The 17,837-nt window shown below is 36.5% G+C and overlaps 1 protein-coding gene across 4 annotated transcripts in view; it reads right to left on the bottom strand.

The window, feature by feature from the left end:
- Nucleotides 1-16,572, bottom strand: part of Ctnna2 (catenin alpha 2) — a 992,415-nt gene extending 975,843 nt beyond the window's left edge. For 2 of the 4 annotated variants that reach the window (XM_015499866.2, XM_048787430.1), the window contains exons 1-2: nucleotides 16,426-16,571; nucleotides 5,543-5,649 (exon numbers count right to left, since the gene is read on the bottom strand). In XM_015499866.2, coding sequence (XP_015355352.1) covers nucleotides 5,543-5,644 — 102 coding nt within the window. In that variant the 5' untranslated portion in view covers nucleotides 5,645-5,649; nucleotides 16,426-16,571. Of the gene's footprint in view, nucleotides 1-5,542; nucleotides 5,650-16,425 lie in introns of all 4 variants that reach the window. The other 2 variants (XM_048787429.1, XM_015499867.2) reach the window with 2 other exon arrangements.
- Nucleotides 16,573-17,837: the final 1,265 nt, after the last annotated feature.

Genomic DNA, 17,837 nt, shown 5'->3' with positions numbered 1-17,837 from the left:
AACTTTGAAAATTCATCCAATCCTGTTTGCTTTTGTTTTATATTATAGTGATTACAGTTTTTATTGTTTACTGTTTTCCTAATTTCTTTCACTATTATTTTTGGTTACTATTTAATTATTTGTTTATTTTTGGTATTGGGATTGAACCCAGGGGTGCATAACTTCTGAGCCATATCCCCAGCTCTTTTTAAATGATTTTTATTTTGAGATAGGGTCTTGCTAAGTTTCTTAGGGCCTCATTAAGTTTCTGAGGCTGGCTCAAGCCTCCCCAGCCACTGGGATTACAGGTGTGCACCAGCCCACTATTAGTCTTCTAATTTCTTAAAAGGAGTATCTACTTTTATCTGTTTTTAATAGCAAAGACATTAAAGATAAAATACTCTATTGATCACAGATTTTACTGGGTGTGTATATTTTGTTAAGAAGCAATGCTCCTTTTCAGTAACTTACATATCATTTGTAATTTCCCTTTGGTTCTAAGAGTTATCTAAGAGGGCTACTAAATTTTCTAATTTTTAAAAACATTTTCTCAGGAAGCTACCTAATAAAGCATTTTGGTTCCCCAGTATAACTTATTATAAAAATGTGATCCATTAAAATCCTTATTTTTTTTCAGTTTATTAAAATGTTTGGGTATCTTTTTCAAGGACTAAATTTCCTAGAATGAATTCCTTCTCGTTTACAATTTCATGAATTCAATAATGCAAAATTTCTCCAAAAGGAATTTAGCCATGTGAGCATACGAAGATAAATGTGTAATCCTCATACACTTTGAAGTGAGGTAAAATTTTGTTGAATATTTTAAATATACATAATAGTAATTTCCTTATGCCATTTTTTTCTTATCACAGCAGATGACTTTCACTATGAACACTTCCACTTTTTATTTCATTTCTTAGCCATCCTTACTAGAAACTGGGATAGCTAAGGGCACACTATGTTGCTATATACTGCTATGTATTGTTCTTCGATTCAGACAGTGGAGTGAAGGTGTTTGATACAACTGGCTTTGATATAATTTTTTTTCTCTCAGTTTCACCATTTTGCTTTAGATATTATTTATGGAGTATAAATCAAATATTTCCACATCTCTTTCTCTTTTTTTTCTTAGTCATGTCCTCCAAGAATTAAGTCACATCATTGCAACATTAAGATTTCAATCCAGGGTAGGGAGTGATCTGTTTTGATAACACAGCCATAATATTACAGGGAAATAATACCATGTAAAGCTTCCATCACAAAAATCACACTTGTGGAAGATTTTTTAAAATCAAGACAGGAACAATAGGTACAATAAAACATATAGCTATCAGGAGACACTGAGGGATGCTAAGACTAGTTGCCAAGATAACTCACTATAAAACTCGACAGTTTTAAGCATTCTACCACATTAATTGAACAAAAGTGAACAAATATGAATTATTCCATGTACTTTTATTACTTTGAAAAAAATAATACACTGTTTTTATCTGACCAAAGAACTTCAGATACTTGGACTAAGAGATACATAGGAATGTCAACAAATTTTAATTGTAATCATATATGTGTGATGGTTTTGATAGGCCAAATTTAAAAGAAAAATATAAATATATAAAACTTAAGAAATTAATGGTAGTATAACACTGTATCATACTTATCGAGTATTGGCTTATGACTAGTTAGTATGAGCCTAAATATATAGTACATATGTTGCTTCTATTAAAATATGAAAACTACCTTTACTCAACATTTGCTTTATGCCACATACTTGTTACTTCAACCTATCTGATATAAATTTACATGTACTCTGAAAGGGAAATGTAGAGACTAAGAAAAGACTACTCAGTTTTCAGCTGTTCTCATGAAAGTATATTTCAGATCCGATAGTTGTTAACTCCAAAACACCTCCTAAACTAGACTTTCACAAACAATCCATGGTGAAAGACTGTATTCTTAAAATTCTAAAATCTTATAAATCAAAGCTTTTGAAATACAATAAAGTGAATACTTAAAATTTTGTAAAATATAAAAAAAATCCAACTCCAAAAATTTTATTTTTAAATTTAACATACAAAATTACTTTGTCAGATTGTTAAAAATTTTTGAAGTGCTTTTCCTCAATCTTACGCTTAGTACTATGCACTAATAAAGAATCCATGGATTAGCCTGGTCAACAAACCATAATCAGAGTAGGCAGCCAATATATTACCAAACAAGAACCTATTGGTATTAGGATTTCTTAAAGAAATTATTCTTTCTGTTTTTGTGGAGCTTTTGTTTGTTTGTTTGTTTGTTTGTTTGTTTTTGCAATGCTAGGGATCAAACCTGGGCCTTCAGCACACTCGGCAAGTATTCTACCACTGAGCTACATAACACCCCAAACCCCTTAGAGAAATTTTTTTAGAGCTAACAAGAATCATAACCAAATGGAAAATATGCATTAATGTAATGAAATATTTCACCATTTAAAATATGAAGATGTCCACATCTAAGCCCTGAAACTATTAGTGTATTACCTTAATCATCAAAAGGGACTTTACAGAAATGATTAAAGTGTAAAGATAGTGAGAGTACACTGGAATACATGGGTGGCTCCAAAGTTATCTCAAGATCTTCATAAGAGAGAGACAGTGAAGAGTCAGAGAAGGAGGTCTGGCAATAGAAGCTGAAGTCAGAGAGAGAGAGAGAGAGAGAGAGAGAGAGAGAGAGAATCATCTAGGGGTGCTGTGCAGCTGGCTCTGTGGAGGAAGGAGATGGACGAAGAAGGAGGAAGGTGCTGCAAAAAGGATGCAGGTGGTTTCCAGGCACAGAAAACAGCAAAAACTAGATGATCCTGTAGAGCCTCCTTAAGAAATACAGCCCTACAAAAGCCTTAATTTGGGGGGACTTCTCAACTCTTGGAACTATGAGATAATAAATTTATATTGTTTTCAGCTGCTAAATATAACAATGATAACTTGTTATAGCAGCAATTAGAAACTAAAATATTTTTGAAGCTAGAAAGTGGGAATCTCATGGTAATAAATACCATTTTAGGTATTTTAGTAGAAGGTAGCTATTGTATTAGTAAGGGGCAAAAGCTAGAAGAATTTTGAAAAGCTTGATAGAAAAATTCTAGATTTCCCCAGATCGTTTTAAAAAATATGGATGTTAAATGCTTGGCTTGTGAGAGCTTAGAAGAAAGTGAGGAGCTCAGTACAGAAAACCTTTGTCACTTGGAGAATACTTAAATTATCATAAACAGATTGGTAGAAATATGGACATTAAAAGAGACATTGGTGAGGGCTCAGAAGGAAATAAGGAACATGTTATCAGAAATTTGAGGAAAGGAAATCTTTATTAAATAGTGGCAGAAGGCTCAGCTGAATTGGTTCCTCCAAAGTCAAGAAAATAGAATTTTAAGTGATGAACTTAGATGTTTAGCTGAGGATATTTCTAAGCAAAGTGTTAAAGGAGTGGCCTTTTTTCTTACTGCTTATAGCAAAATGTAAGAGAAAAGAGGTAAACAGAAGGGAGAATTGTTAAGCTCAGAGGAATCAGGACTTGATGATTGGGAAAATTCTCACTCTGCAAAGATTGCAAAAGACACTAAAATTAGAAGACTCACTTTCAGGAAAACATGCTTGGAAAGAAAGCCAATTGCATGACTGAATAATGTTCTGCTAGTGCCTTGTAAGGATAAAAAGCTCAGAGCATTCAATCACATAGAGGCTTCTGTGAAAACATCAGGCATGTGATTCATGAACTCCCTAAGCCATTTCAATAAATGGGAAAAATGGAGATGGAATTATCCAAGAAAGATCTGTGAAACAGACTATTTTCTCATGGAACAAATTTCAGACACACATGAGAAAATCAGAGTTCTTGGGATTATCAGTAGAAACACTGTCAATGTGGATGGAAATAGAAAGGAAAAGAGTCAAATTCAAAAAGGTCAGGCTCCCCAAATTCCACCTGTAAGGGATGAGGTGACAACGATATTCAACTGGCAACCTGCATAGCCCTTTATGAAAAAGAAGTGATTCTGAAGTTACGGACCCAGCTCCTGAGGATACAGGGTTATTCACAGGCCTTTAAAATTTAATGGAGTTTGTCCAGGTGGATTTCTAAATTTCTTGAGACTGATAACTTTTTTCCCTTGCACTTTCTTCCTTTTTGAATCCAAACATTGGTAACTGCTATCTTTTATCTGTCCCACTACTTCACTTTGGGAGCATATAATATGCTCTGTACTTTCACGGGCACAAAGAGGAACTTTGATCAAGGATAGATAATAAACAGATTCTTACCTCTAGCTAATTTCAGATCAGAAAGACTTTCATATTGAAATTAGGCGAGATTTTGGACTTGATGCTATAATGGATCGAGACTTTGGGGGACTTGGGTATCTACTGAATATTTTTTCCTATGGGAAGAAATATGAGTCTTTGGGGGCCTGTAGACAGACTGTGGCAGGCTAAATAGTGGTCGCCCTCAAACATCCATGTTCTAATCCTTGGAAACTGTACACAAGTTGCCTTAAATGGCAAAAGGGGCTTTTCAGATGTGACTAAGTTAAGGATCTTGAGATGAGGAGATTTTTCTAGCATATCAGAATCCTTGTGTAGAAGAAGGCCAGAGAGAGGGTCATTGTAAAAGAGCAGATATGAGAAAAAAAGCAGAAGTCAGAGAAAGAAAGAAATTTGAAGATGCTCTATATTACTCTCTTTGAATATGGAGCAAGGGGCCAAAGAAAGCCAAGGGTTTCTGGGAACTATAAAAGGCAAAGAAATGGTTTTCTGCTATAACCTCCAGAAAGAATACAGCCCTGCCCATACCTTGACTCTAGAACTTTTGACCTCTAAGGCCACCATACAATAAATTCACATTGCTTCAAGCCATTAACTTTCTGGTAATTTGTTACAGCAGCTATAACCAATAGAAATAGCCTCTAACTTAATTTAATATAATAATTCTCTAAAAATGTACCATAAAAAGATTAAATTTTCATATTTCAAGAGTTTCAGACTTAACATAGAAGAAAACATGCTTGTTAAGACACAAAAAAATTAATTTTCAAAACTTAAAATCCTGAGGATATTTTTTTCCTGTTGACAGTCATTTTGTAGAAATGTAACAACTGTGACAACACAAAAATGGAACGCATCATCCAACAAGATGAATTGTGCCTTGTGAACTGAAAGAAAAGTAATTCAATAAATATTGCTCTTAAATAGTCAATCGTTTTTCCTACCTGTGCATTAGTGTCTGAAATTGAGCAAGGGATGGTTTATTTAGACTTTGAATCCATTACAGCAAATGAGGGCCCCCTTCACCAAGGCCCTCCCTCTTCAATTATCTCATCAACTTAATTTCAAAAATCATACAAATAGCTTTTAAAAGCCACTTCAAATCATATAGAGAGTAATGAGACAGGCTATGGTTCAGGAAATAATATATATTCAGTAATCAGTATTATAGCATGATTTATTCTCTTTTAAGGATTTTTCACTTCTTTGGATGATTAAGATGGAATCACAATAGAACCCTGAACATGTAGCGAGTACTGAAAAGCATCCCTTACCTGTGTAACCAGTGGCTCCAGCAGCCTTTCCACAGTTAGTGTCCGGATTTCCAAACTTTTGGGGTCCCATTTTAAAATGATAGGTGAAGTTGCCGAAGTCATGCTCCCTACGGAAACACACATTATCAGTTAGAAATAATGGTCTTGGAAGTTAAACTGTTCCTGCAGGGGTTCCAAATGAACAAATCATTGAAACTTCAACACATTTGAAGATTATGTGTTTGATCCAGTCTTGTCAGTTAGAGATACGGAAACCAGAACCAGTGTGGTAGGAGGTGGAATGTTGGAATCAGGTTAAAAAATGAAAGTGTCTTGAGCATCTGTGTACATTGGACCAACTTTAGGGACCCAATTGTCCCTGGACTGTTCCATTTACCCAGCGTTTAGTCCACAGTCCTATCTGCTTTCTGGGAAAGAATTAGATCTTCCCATTATATAACTTATGGTGTTAAGGTAGAGAGTCAAACCAGGGAGCAATGAAGTCTCAGCATGATACACATATGATCAATGAATCCTGAGTGTGAAAAATGAAGAAAGGACATTGAAGTCAGTCTGGAGGGGACCAACCAAGACTACCGTGAAGCAAAGTAAATCCATTATTATCACCAAATTGCAGGACCCCATGTCATTAACAAAGACTGGATGTTTTCTTCATAAGTGACTACTGAGGTTATCAATTGCTTGGGACAACAGGGTTTCGTTCTCTTAAACAGCAAAGATATCTTGCAAATTCGTTGCAAAGGGCTCTGAAAATGAGCTTGTAGCTATTTACATATTTTCTGATTAGTCACTGCATTTACATTCTTGTCCCATAAAATTAGTATCTGATAAGGTTATTTATCTCACTCTCAAGTGCCCAAGTTTCACTGACAGGCACGCAGCAGGCTCTCACATATCAAGCACTAAATGTGGCCCTGGCCATACTGTATAATAAAGTATTCATTCTATCAGGGGTCTCTTTCTTGTCAAGAAATTGCTCAATGTATTTTGAAATGTAACCACTGGTCAAGCAATCTTAGATTCCCAAAACTGGATCTAAATCATTTGCCTTAATTCCCCCATAAATCAAACTATTTATGGTTATTCTATTCCTTTTTTTTAAAATATTTATTTATTTATTTATTTTAGTTCTTGGCGGACACAACATCTTTGTTTGTATGTGGTGCTGAGGATCGAACCTGGGCTGCACGCATGCCAGGCGAGCGCGCTACCGCTTGAGCCACATCCCCAGCCCTCTATTCCTTTAAATCAATGTCTCTGTTCAATTCCATTTTTATAAATCAATGTAGATGATTATTTCTACTAGAGTTAGCACCACAAAGAAGGTCTATCACAATAAGCACTAGTAGCCAAATCCTTCTTCATTGGCCCTCCTATAGCTAAATCTTTAGGCAAAAATACTCAACCAAATTGCTTCAGGGGAAAAAAAAAAAAAGAAGAAGAAGAAGGTGAAGACACAGTGTGCTGGTATTTTAACTCTTTGAAATGCCACGTTTTAAATAAACTAAGCACAGCAATCCAACTATTCAGACTGATTTAGATTTGGTTTCCTTTACAACAACAATAGTTGGCACTAACATACTGCCTATCCTCCAAAAACCTAAAAACACTTTACACATTTCCCATTCACACTAACAGCTTCCACAAAGCAGCTCTAACAGGCACAGAATTCTGCTGCTGGGCAGCACACCTTCTCATGCTGTGGCAGGATAAAGATGCCAGATGCTTCCTGCACACACTGGGATGTATTTTCATCCCCACTCATGTCAGACCCTATCTAAGTGATTTTGGCCCAGCATTTATGATGGTGATCACAAGTTTCTAGGGAAGTTCCCTAAGAATCTTCTTCAAACTCTGACGGAATAATGGGTGGCATAATTGTGACAATGAACAAGGAGATCCTTGGGAAAGATGAGTAACCAGTCATCATTTTAACATGAGGGTGGAAAGGACATGGTGGGGTTGTATAGAGAATGTCCATTAACATGGGCATACTAGTATATACAACAAGGAAGATAACAAGTCTTTTAGAGATTTTCCAGATACATAACTTTGCAAAACTGATACTCAGAAAATCCTGGAATGAGAACCAAAAATGCTGGCATAACTGCAACAGAAACACGAAGCTAGCATAATTCAAGCAAAAATGAGCAATATTCCCAAACAACAACAACAAAAACCCTTCAAGCCATCCATGAGCCTAAGGAGCAGCATTAGTCATAGCTTGAGTCCTAAAGGTCACAGAGGTCCTATAAATATAAAATTGAAAGAATAAGAACAAATCACTCAACTTAATTTGTTCCCTTGGGGACAAATCTTCTTAGTCATTTATTAAGGCACAGGTAACATTCAATAGCAAAAAAAAGCATGAAAATTTACATAGAATGAATTTGTCAAAGGTGAAGACTTAGTCATAGAACTTTGAGTGCTACTTTCCCTAGTCATGCTTTTTTAAATATAGTTGGGACTAAAACCAGTTCCTCTGTCTCTACCCCATAATCTTTTCACCATTTGTGTTACTCCCACATTAACAAAGGCCAAAGTAGGAGCAGAAGTGGGCCACAAAATCTCTACTGCTAATCACAGAATGTTGATATCAAAGATTCCCATTGAATAGCCTCTGAGGAGCATCTTAGCTTTAACTCTATGCTAAGCTATTGAGCAGAGAAAGATAAGTAGCTTCCCTGGCTGCAGTGCATGAGCTGGTATAATCCTCACAATCTGCTGTTTCTAGAAGGAATGCGTCTGTCCTGCTATTTTGAGTATACTTGATTGCTTTCTGCCATATGTACTAGACTTTGTATTAGAAACATTTCCTCATCAAAGCCCTGGGCTAGTTAAAATTACATAAAAATAGAAAAAAATTATTCTATTCCAGGTTAGCAATCATAGCCATAGTCTTCCAGATTCTCCTATTGATCTTTGCCTCCAGAGTTCTAATAAAAACAAAAGAGTAGAAAAAAGAAAGGTCAGGCATTCTCTAGAGCAAAGAAGAGAGGCAACTATACTTAGTACATAGAACTGACAATTGGGCACATGGCCCCCAGGATAAGTACATGCAATGAAGCTGATTTCCTGAGATTTTCATCCCGTTGTACATTAAATATTTGTTAATTGTATAAAGGGCAAAAAAACCCTATAGGCTTTTAAGATAGATTGGGTGATTTTTTTCTAGTCTATAGTTACTCCTTTCCCATCCTAACTTCCATAAGGAAAGAATAATTCTCTGAGCCATTGACATTGAACAATGGAACATAAGAAAATATGATGTGAGTAGACACTGGGAATGTGCTTACTTAGCTAGGCTTGTGCTCTGTGCTACTACTTTCTGTCATGAGAATCATGTATAATTACTGGTTCAAAAAGAAAGAAAAGACATGGAGCAAACCAGAATCTAAGATGCAGCTGGACCCAAACTTAGCTGTTCAGTAAACCCCAATCAAACCATTGATGCAAGATTAAGCAATTAATGCTAGTTGTTGCACATGGTGTATACTACCAAGATTTTGCTATGAACTGTTACTCAGCAACAGCTAGCTAACACAGTTGCATGAAATATTATTTTTGTATGAACTTAAGCCCTATAGTTTTTCAGGTCTATCATATTGTCCAAATTACCTGCCCTAAATCCAAGATTCCTTGTGAAAAAATCAGGATGATACATATTTTATGGGGTTTTTATGAGTCTTACTTAATTTAGTAGATAGAAAGCATTCCAGTGTTTCTGAAAAATCTCAGTTATTTTTATTAATATTACTATTTTCCAAAATTTAAGTATATTTGACTCTATGTCTAGGGGAAACAGCAAAGTACCAATTAGGCCCAGCTTTACACTCCTGTGTGTGGAACAAATTTATTCAACCAAGAAGGCAAGAGAATAAATCAAGTGTGTAGTAATGCCAGCCCTCATCTTTCTAAGGAGGGAATGATACATAGTCTCAATTTCATACTACACATCTATACAATGAATGCAGTCTGTTTTGTACACACACACACACACAAAGAATCTGCAGAAAGCAGGTAACTTTTTTTTCTTGTTGGTTTGGATTGGAAAAAAAAAAATCCCATTTTACTGCAGAGGGAGACTTAGAATATAGACTTAGCCTAGTGAAAGAGCAAAAAACAAGGATTGTGGATAACAAAACTCAACACAGTTGCCTTCTCCCATACATCACAGTTCTATAAGCACAAGAGAAAACTCTTAGAATTCATTCAATCTTTCAGAAGACTTTCTTCTTGGAAAGTATCAAATTGTGCATCCATAAAAGGTGATAACACAGCCCACTTGGTAATGTTTTTGATAATTTCAGACTCACTGTCTGGTGATAAGGAAGAGGGGTAGCCAGGATGCCAGTCTCCTATAATAACAAAGATAAAACATTCAAAAGGACAACTCAGAGTGAAATGAGCTCCCCTATTAGCAACCAAGATCCAAGTGCCTTCTTTTCTTGGACAGTGTCCTGACAAGTAAAAGCTGCTGAGGTCAAGTACCCCAAAGAACGCTCCCAAATGCCACATGTGTTAATGCCATGCATCATTCCCTGAAGATATACCACTTTCAAACCTCCTGGAAAATGTCTTCGGAGTCCTCTGTCTGCCCCCCTGACAGCTTTTTTGCTGCTGTGACTAAAGGACTTGAGCAGAACAGCTGTAGAGGAGGAAAAGTTTATTTGAGGGCTCTGGGTGTCAGAGGTCTTAGTCCATAGAATAGCAGTTAGAATCCTCTGGGCTCAAGGTGAAGCTAAAAGCGTGGAAAAGTGTGGTGGGAAAGTGTGGCACAAGGAAGCAGCTCACATGATGATAAGGAAGCAGAGGAAGAGACTGCAAGCACCTGATTCAAAATATAGACCCCCATAGCCACACCCCAAATGAACTCCTTCCTCCAGTCATACCCTACCTGCCTCCAGTTACTACCATAAGTTCATCCAGTAAGGGATTAATTTACTGGATAGTTTAAGGCTATAATACAATAATTTTTCTTCCCAAACCTTGCATCGTCTCACACTGTGAGCTCTTAGGGGATACCTCACATCTGAACCATAATACCTCCTGAGTTATCGCTCTTCCTCCTGTTGCTCTTTTGTAACCACTTGTCAGGGGTGCTTCCTAGTTGCTGAGGAGGGCTGCACGACCCTCTTTCTCTCTACAGGCTTCAGCTTCAGACCCTCTTCGTGAATCTCTCTCGTCACCAACACTGAGCACCACTGCCAGTGAATTCCATGAGGCTTTATTATATGAAACGCTCATTTCAGAAAACATTAATAACTAATAATACCTGTCATTATCAGACAGGTGTGGAGGGAATTCACCCATCTCCTCACTTTCAAGGTTGACTAAGTGACTTGAGCTTCAGTTTCACCACTTGTAAAACAAGGAGGGCAATAACCTTATATTATTAATGGATTTGTTCTGAAAAATCAATGGATAATTGTAGATGTAGAAGTGATGGATTTTCTTCATTGCAATGTTGTCTACACAATTATCATCCTAGTCATAAGACATGTATCAGGTTGGGGTGCTGCTGAAGATTTTGCATAACAAGATACCTGAAAACAGATTTATTGTGAAAAGGAGAGGAAGAACAATTTCTAAATTTGTTTAGCATTCAAGACTCAAGCCTGGAAAATGTGAACCATATTGCTCCTGCTCTAAGTAATGAAATGCTAGTTAATGAGATTTTCATATGATTACCTCACATATACAAATGGGGAAACAAGCATAAAAGAGTTAAGAAAGTTGCTCAGGATCATACAATTTGAACCTAAATTGTCTTGACTTCAGAGTGTATGCTCTTATGATATGGTCTACTACTTCTAGAGAGAATCTTGACCCTTAGGCATATTAAAATTATAGCTTGGGGACTCTGAATCATGAGAAAGAGATAGAGATATAGACAGAAATTAAAAAAAAAAAAAAACTAGGAGCCAGTCCCTTCTTCAGGGAAGTGGAGAGGAAGGGATAAATAAAAAGGAATATTAGATTAGAAGAGGGGTATATCATTAGCAAGTGCCTAATACACACGGAGCTCATGGTAAATGTGGCCCTACTTCCTGGTTGAGACAGGGCAGGTCTTGTGTTCCGTTTCCCCAAGCCACTTTTGGTCCTGTGTGGTAAGCATGGGATATTGGCTGTAAGGCTAAACCAGCTAGTGCAAGACAGGGCCTTGACAAAATCAAGACAAGACCCTGTGATGAGTTATGTCATGTAGACAAAATTTTGCCCACCCCATGACCTTGACTCCTTCTGTTATACTTATGAATATGTTACATTACTATGGTAAATGGCAAACTGCAGATCTTAAACAGGTAAATTACCCTGTATTGTCTAGATGGACCCAACATAATCAAACTGAGACTTTAAAAAGCATAATATTTGCTTGGCTATGGGAAGAATAGGGAATAATAGAGATAAAGCAGAATTGGATGTCAGACATGTGAGGCAGAAGGGGAAGGCAGAGAGATTGGAATTGGAAGGCAGCTGGTAAAGGGGTGACAGAGAAAGCACGAAAAGGAAAGCTGCAGCCTCTGAGAGCTAAGTGTGTTCTGGCTAAAAGCCAGCAAGGAAAGGGGATCTCAGTCTTACAACCACCAGGAACTGCAGTTGGTAAACATCATGAATAAGAATGGAAGTGGAGCCTTCATAAGGAGACATGAACATGTATCAACACCTTGATTTCAGCCTTGTGAGATGTTAAGAAGAGGATCTAGTCAAATCTACTTGCGTTTCTGACCGTCAGAGACTGAGACACTAAATTTGTGTTGATTAAAGATGCTAAATTTATGGTAAACTTTTACTGCCACAATAGGAAAATATTATAAGTGGTTCTCAAATTCTCTTAGTCTGGAGTGGATCTGAGAATTTGGATCTATAACAACTTCCCAGATGATGATGCTAGCACACTGCTGGCCAGGAAGCACTTTTGAAGAACCTCTCTTTTAGTAATAAACCATAATCTCACATGCCATGGGCAGGAGTGATCAGGAAAATATGGAATAACACTGTGGAGACCAGAAGACCAATGATAATAACACCTATTCTGGGAGAACTAAAAATAAGTATTCAAAATATGTTGTCTGAAATATGATAGTGAATAAGAATAGATAATGGTCAGGCAGTGGGCCCCAGTTAAGGTCTTATTCACAGGCAGAGACCACACTAAGAGGCTAACTGGTATAAATATTAATGCGCACCATCAAGGTCTTTTTCAAATGTAAAAGACCACAACATTCCAGCCAACTGCTCTGTCCCCAAGAGGCAAGAGAATGAAAGGAGAGAGTGAACCCAGATGGGAGTTACAGAAGGATTAAAACTCAGGCTAAAAGAAACAATCAAGAGCCTTGATACTTTTCAATGCCTGCTCATCATAGATTTTGATGAATGCTCATTCCCCAAAATCATATAAGCCTGTTAGCTAGCACACCAAAATGGGTTTTCCTACTCTCCACCCCCTCTTTCATCTTCTCACTTAAATAAATCCTGCTCCATTTACTCTTCTTTTCCATTATTGTCTGTGGATTTTATTCTTCAAATTTGCGAGCAAGAACCCAGAAGGCAATTGGTGAAATGGGAAATCTAGTCTCATCTCAAAACTCCAGTTTCAATAGTAGTTCCAATTTTCTGTTACTAATAAAGAATAGGACCTATAACACCCAAGTACCCTACTGTAAGAGAGGCTTTTTCTGGAGTTGAAGTTAAAGGAGAAGTAAAGTGAGACCTGACTTCCATTGCACATACTCTGCTACAGTGGAAGCAGGTCTAAATGGAGGTAAGAGACGGAGGGTACTTGGGACTCCTTCTTGGGGTACCCTTTGTATAAAGATGGCCTGCATAATGAACAGACCATGGAAAGATATTGTTACTTGTTTTCAATAATTAACTCTGCTCATTTTACACTTGTTTCCTCTTACTTTGACTATAAGGAGTGAATGTATCACCCATCACTCTCCTTTACAAAACTATTCAAAGCCCTGGCTGGGTGAACTGAGAGGTAACCCAAGTTGCAAGTCACTGTTGCAATTATAGGATCTGTCACCACTTTTATTCAAAACAAAGTGATAGGCAATTTTCAAATAGTCTGCTATTTGTGGAAGGGGTGTGGGGCAAACTGCTACTGTTAAGTGAGGTTTAACACTTCCCTCAAGTACTATAGTATCTGTAAAACCTCTATTATAGCAAATCCATACCTTTTAACGAAACTCTCAAAGAAACTCTGCTGAGCAGAAGTATCATTCTAATAATTTGAAAAGGCTACAATAACACTTCTGTCAATGCATAAATGCATACCAAGGAATGCCTTAATAATTTTTAAAAACACATATTAACTATCAAACCATTATATCTTTCTCATTATATCTTTTTGCTTATACCAAATAAATACAACTTAACTAAAAAAGAGAGATATATGAAGAAAGCTCCACATCTCAACCCCTTCCAGGGGATAAATTGAGGCTAATAGTATATAGTTAAGAGTTGCTGATTAAACAGAAACAACTATGTCCATGTCTTGTTTATGTGAGTTTTTATACTTACAACAAAAATAATATGAGCCAACTTAATAGAAATTCACTACTTCTGGAGTATGCTATTTGGAAGTCAGTAATTTGAAATTAAAAATGAAAGCTAATCTGTCAAATTCATTTCCTTGATTCTCACTTCATTCATAGTTCCACAATTTAAATTCATTTTGGAAGCATAAGCAAACTCAATCAACTCCTAAATTGTGGATTTTTTTTTTTTCCATTTGGGTGTGAACATATAAAATATCAAGGTAGGCAGTGCACTCCACATGCTATGTCAGGTTTCCAATGTCCTACTGAGAACTCAAATTGCTAAACAAAATGTATGTGGCCAAATGTTAACATTATTCTATTTACTTACTATTCTGCAATTCAGATTTGGGCAGTAGATCACAACAACCCAAAATCAGAGCTGTTAATATTCCAGATAACATATTTTGAGGAATTATCTTTACAGTCCAAAAGTAACTTCAAATTATTTAATAGAAGCATGGCTTCTTTGGCAATTAACCTATTCTCTGTCCCTCTAACCTCCTGTAAATTAGAATTCCATATGCAATGATTATGTAACTCTAATCTCCCACCAGAATCTTAACATTTCATTTTCAGAGTACGGCAAAATAGCCACCAAATTGTCCTCCTTTAGATGTCTGTATAATTCAGTCCTAACTAATTATCTTAAATGTTCCTCTTGTAGGGAACTGGAATGATTGACTGCTTAATTCTCCAGCTAGTCAAAGTACTCTTTGTAACCAAGCCAGTGCTTCTGTGTTCTAACCCTCAAAATAAGTTCTGCTCCAACTCAGCTTGGACCACTTGATAACATGAGATTCAGGACTCTTCCCAAAACTCCCACCTGCAAGACCTTCCTTCTCATCCTCTGACATCTAAATGCTGGTACCACATGTACCTTTTTCATAACTCTTAAAACACGTCTGCATTTATAGTCCTAACAGAAGATCTTAATATTTGTCTTCACTGGCCCATGAAGAAACGGACATTCCTTTGACTTAGACTATTAACTCATCGGGGCAAAAATGAAGATTGTTCCTTTTTTTTCTATCATCTCTAAGACATAGTAGGGTATTAGGTCCTTTGCAAATATTGAACAAGTACACACATAGGATATAAGATCTAAGGTATTTACCTATTTTTTCTAGTATCAATTCTTTATTTTCTGAATTGTGCAGACTATTTCCCCAAGATTATAGTTTTTAAAATGTCTTTCAGAAATACTTTTAGACCTACTGTTTGTTCAATACTTCCTAGGAACTTCAAACAACTAATATCATGATAATTGTTTAGAGAATATCATTTATACTCAGGTTTCTTTTTATTTAAGTACTTTGGAAAAACAGATGCCTGAAGTACTTAAGCTGGATCAGTAGTGTTTGTTTACTATGCTTTAAAACTGGGTCCCACTCTTGTTCAGGAACATGTTAACTTTGGGGCTTTTTTCAGGAAACAAGTAAGGTCTGCTTTCGTTGAAGTCACTTCTGCCTCTTAGGAAGCCTTTCTTCTCATCAACCCAAACTGCCTTTTTGTCTTCAAGGCTGTGTTAGGTTCCATCAGCTTCATGAAGTCTCCCTGTATACGAAGGCCCTCGTGACTTTTCCTTTCTCTGTAATCCACCAATACTTAAAATGGCTGCCACTAGTATTTTGCTTGAACACAAGTTGACTTATATTGGTCTCTATTTGTTTAATGTAAGTTTTTTTCTTCTAAACACACCTAAGGACAACAGCCTCTGCCCCTTCACAGTGTCAGATATTTACTAAAACTGTACTAAAGCTTGGCTCGGTGGCACACACTTGTAATCCTAGCAGCTCGGGAGGTTGAAAAAGGAGGATTATGAGACACTAAGGAACTCAGTGAGACGCTGTCTCTAAATAAAATACAAAAAAGGGTTAGGGATGTGGTTCAGTGGATAAGTGCCCGAGTTTAGTCCCTGTTATTTAAAAAAAAAAAAAAAAAACTGTAATAAGTACCTGTGGATTTGGGAATATATACATATATATTTGGAAGTATACCTATATTTGAATCATGACTACAAAAATAATGGTCTTATGTGAAGAGTTTTGATTCAATGCACACCTTTTGAAGCCATTTATCTGAAAAAGCAAAAAATGTGGATTTCTTCCTAGAATGACTTCAGTATTCTAGCACAGAAGTCATATCCCATAACCCACATCAAGATAGAAAGTTTACTGTCCCTTGCCTCATTCATTTATCCATCCATCATTCATTCAGTGCATATGTACTAACCTGCCAGGGCATGAATAGCCCTGCCAGAAGCTATGGGAAACACTCAGGTGAATTATGTTTGCTCAATTTTGATTGATATTTGTAAAAGCAGAAACCACTCACCAGAGAGCTTTGCTTAGAGAGTGAGTTTAGCTGGGGATGGGCATGTTTGGGACCATCCTTCCATTTCAACAGGGCATTGAGATCAGGTTGTAATAACCAACAGCATTTACTATCTTGATGGACCCGTATTAGGTAGTTTGTTCAGCAGAATAATGAGGAAACAGTAAGTACATTTTTAAATTAATGACATAAATACTCAAAGCCAGCAAGGAAGTCTATAAGAAGACACTGAATTAACTCCAGGATGGACAGTCAAAAAGAAAAAGTAATCATAATACAATATAAAAAAAAGTGAAGATATAAGTAGGAGCTATTTTAAACAGTGAAATGATTATAAGAATACTTAATTAGTACCAAATAATTTTTTTTTTTGTACTGGGGATTAAACGCAGGGATACTTAGCCATAACTACTAAGCCACATCCCTAGTCCTTGTTTTTTGGTGGTTTTTTTTTTGTTGTTGTTGTTATTTTTTTGGTACTTGGGGGCACTCAACCACTGAGCCACATCCCTAGCCCTATTGTGTATTTTATTTAGAGACAGGATCTCACTCCTTTTCTTTTTTTTTTTTTTTTTTTTTTTTTTTAAGACAGGGTGTTGCTAAGTTGCTGAGAACCACGCCAAGTTGCTGAGGCCATCTCTGAACTTGTGATCCTCTAGCCTCAGCCTTCTGAGCCACTGGAATTATAGGCATGTGCCGAACTTGTATTTTTAAAGCAGGAGTAAATGGATTATTATATTGTATTTTAAAAGTCAAAGTTAAATCCACACATGTGCTGGTGACTTAATAAGGAATTAGACTGCAGAAACTCATAAGGAAATGATTTAAGCCTAATATCCCTGCCTCATGCAGTTTTTTTTTTTTTTTATTTTTTATTGTGTTTTCCAAGTCATAAAGAGGCTGCTTATTCTCTGGAGTGAATGTAAACAGGTACTGCTTTGCATACAGTGGCAGCTATTCAAGAAGGGACAAAACTTGGCCTGCATCTTGCTAGCTCTGTCCTTTCCAATTGAATTACAGGACTTGAGAGGTCATACCATATTAGAGTGATGATATTTGATTAGAAGTCTTTTAAAGTGAGGATTGATATTTTAGCATCAGTGGTCTCAGCCCCTCTGTAAATTACCTTGTTAAATCTGTTAATACAGAAAGTTGTAAGTGAAAAACAGAAACAATAACTCAGGTTTCCTTCTGGTCATCTGTGGCATTTAATTCAGTGTGTATGAGCCAAATAATAATAATAATACCTCAGGTGACATGCTTTTATAAACACAAAAAAGTAAAATATCATGGCATTTAGGAAATGCAAATGTGGCTCTATTAAGTCTCTACATTTGGAGGCAGTATGATCCTTTCTACTAAATACATGATATTTACATTTCACAGCAAAAAAGATTTTCCTGAACACTCCC

This window comes from Marmota marmota, unplaced genomic scaffold (genome assembly GCF_001458135.2).
Source record: "Marmota marmota marmota unplaced genomic scaffold, marMar, whole genome shotgun sequence".
Taxonomy (NCBI): Eukaryota; Metazoa; Chordata; class Mammalia; order Rodentia; family Sciuridae; genus Marmota; species Marmota marmota.
The sequence above is the reverse complement of the archived record's forward strand: the minus strand, read 5'-3'. Positions and strand labels throughout refer to the sequence as shown.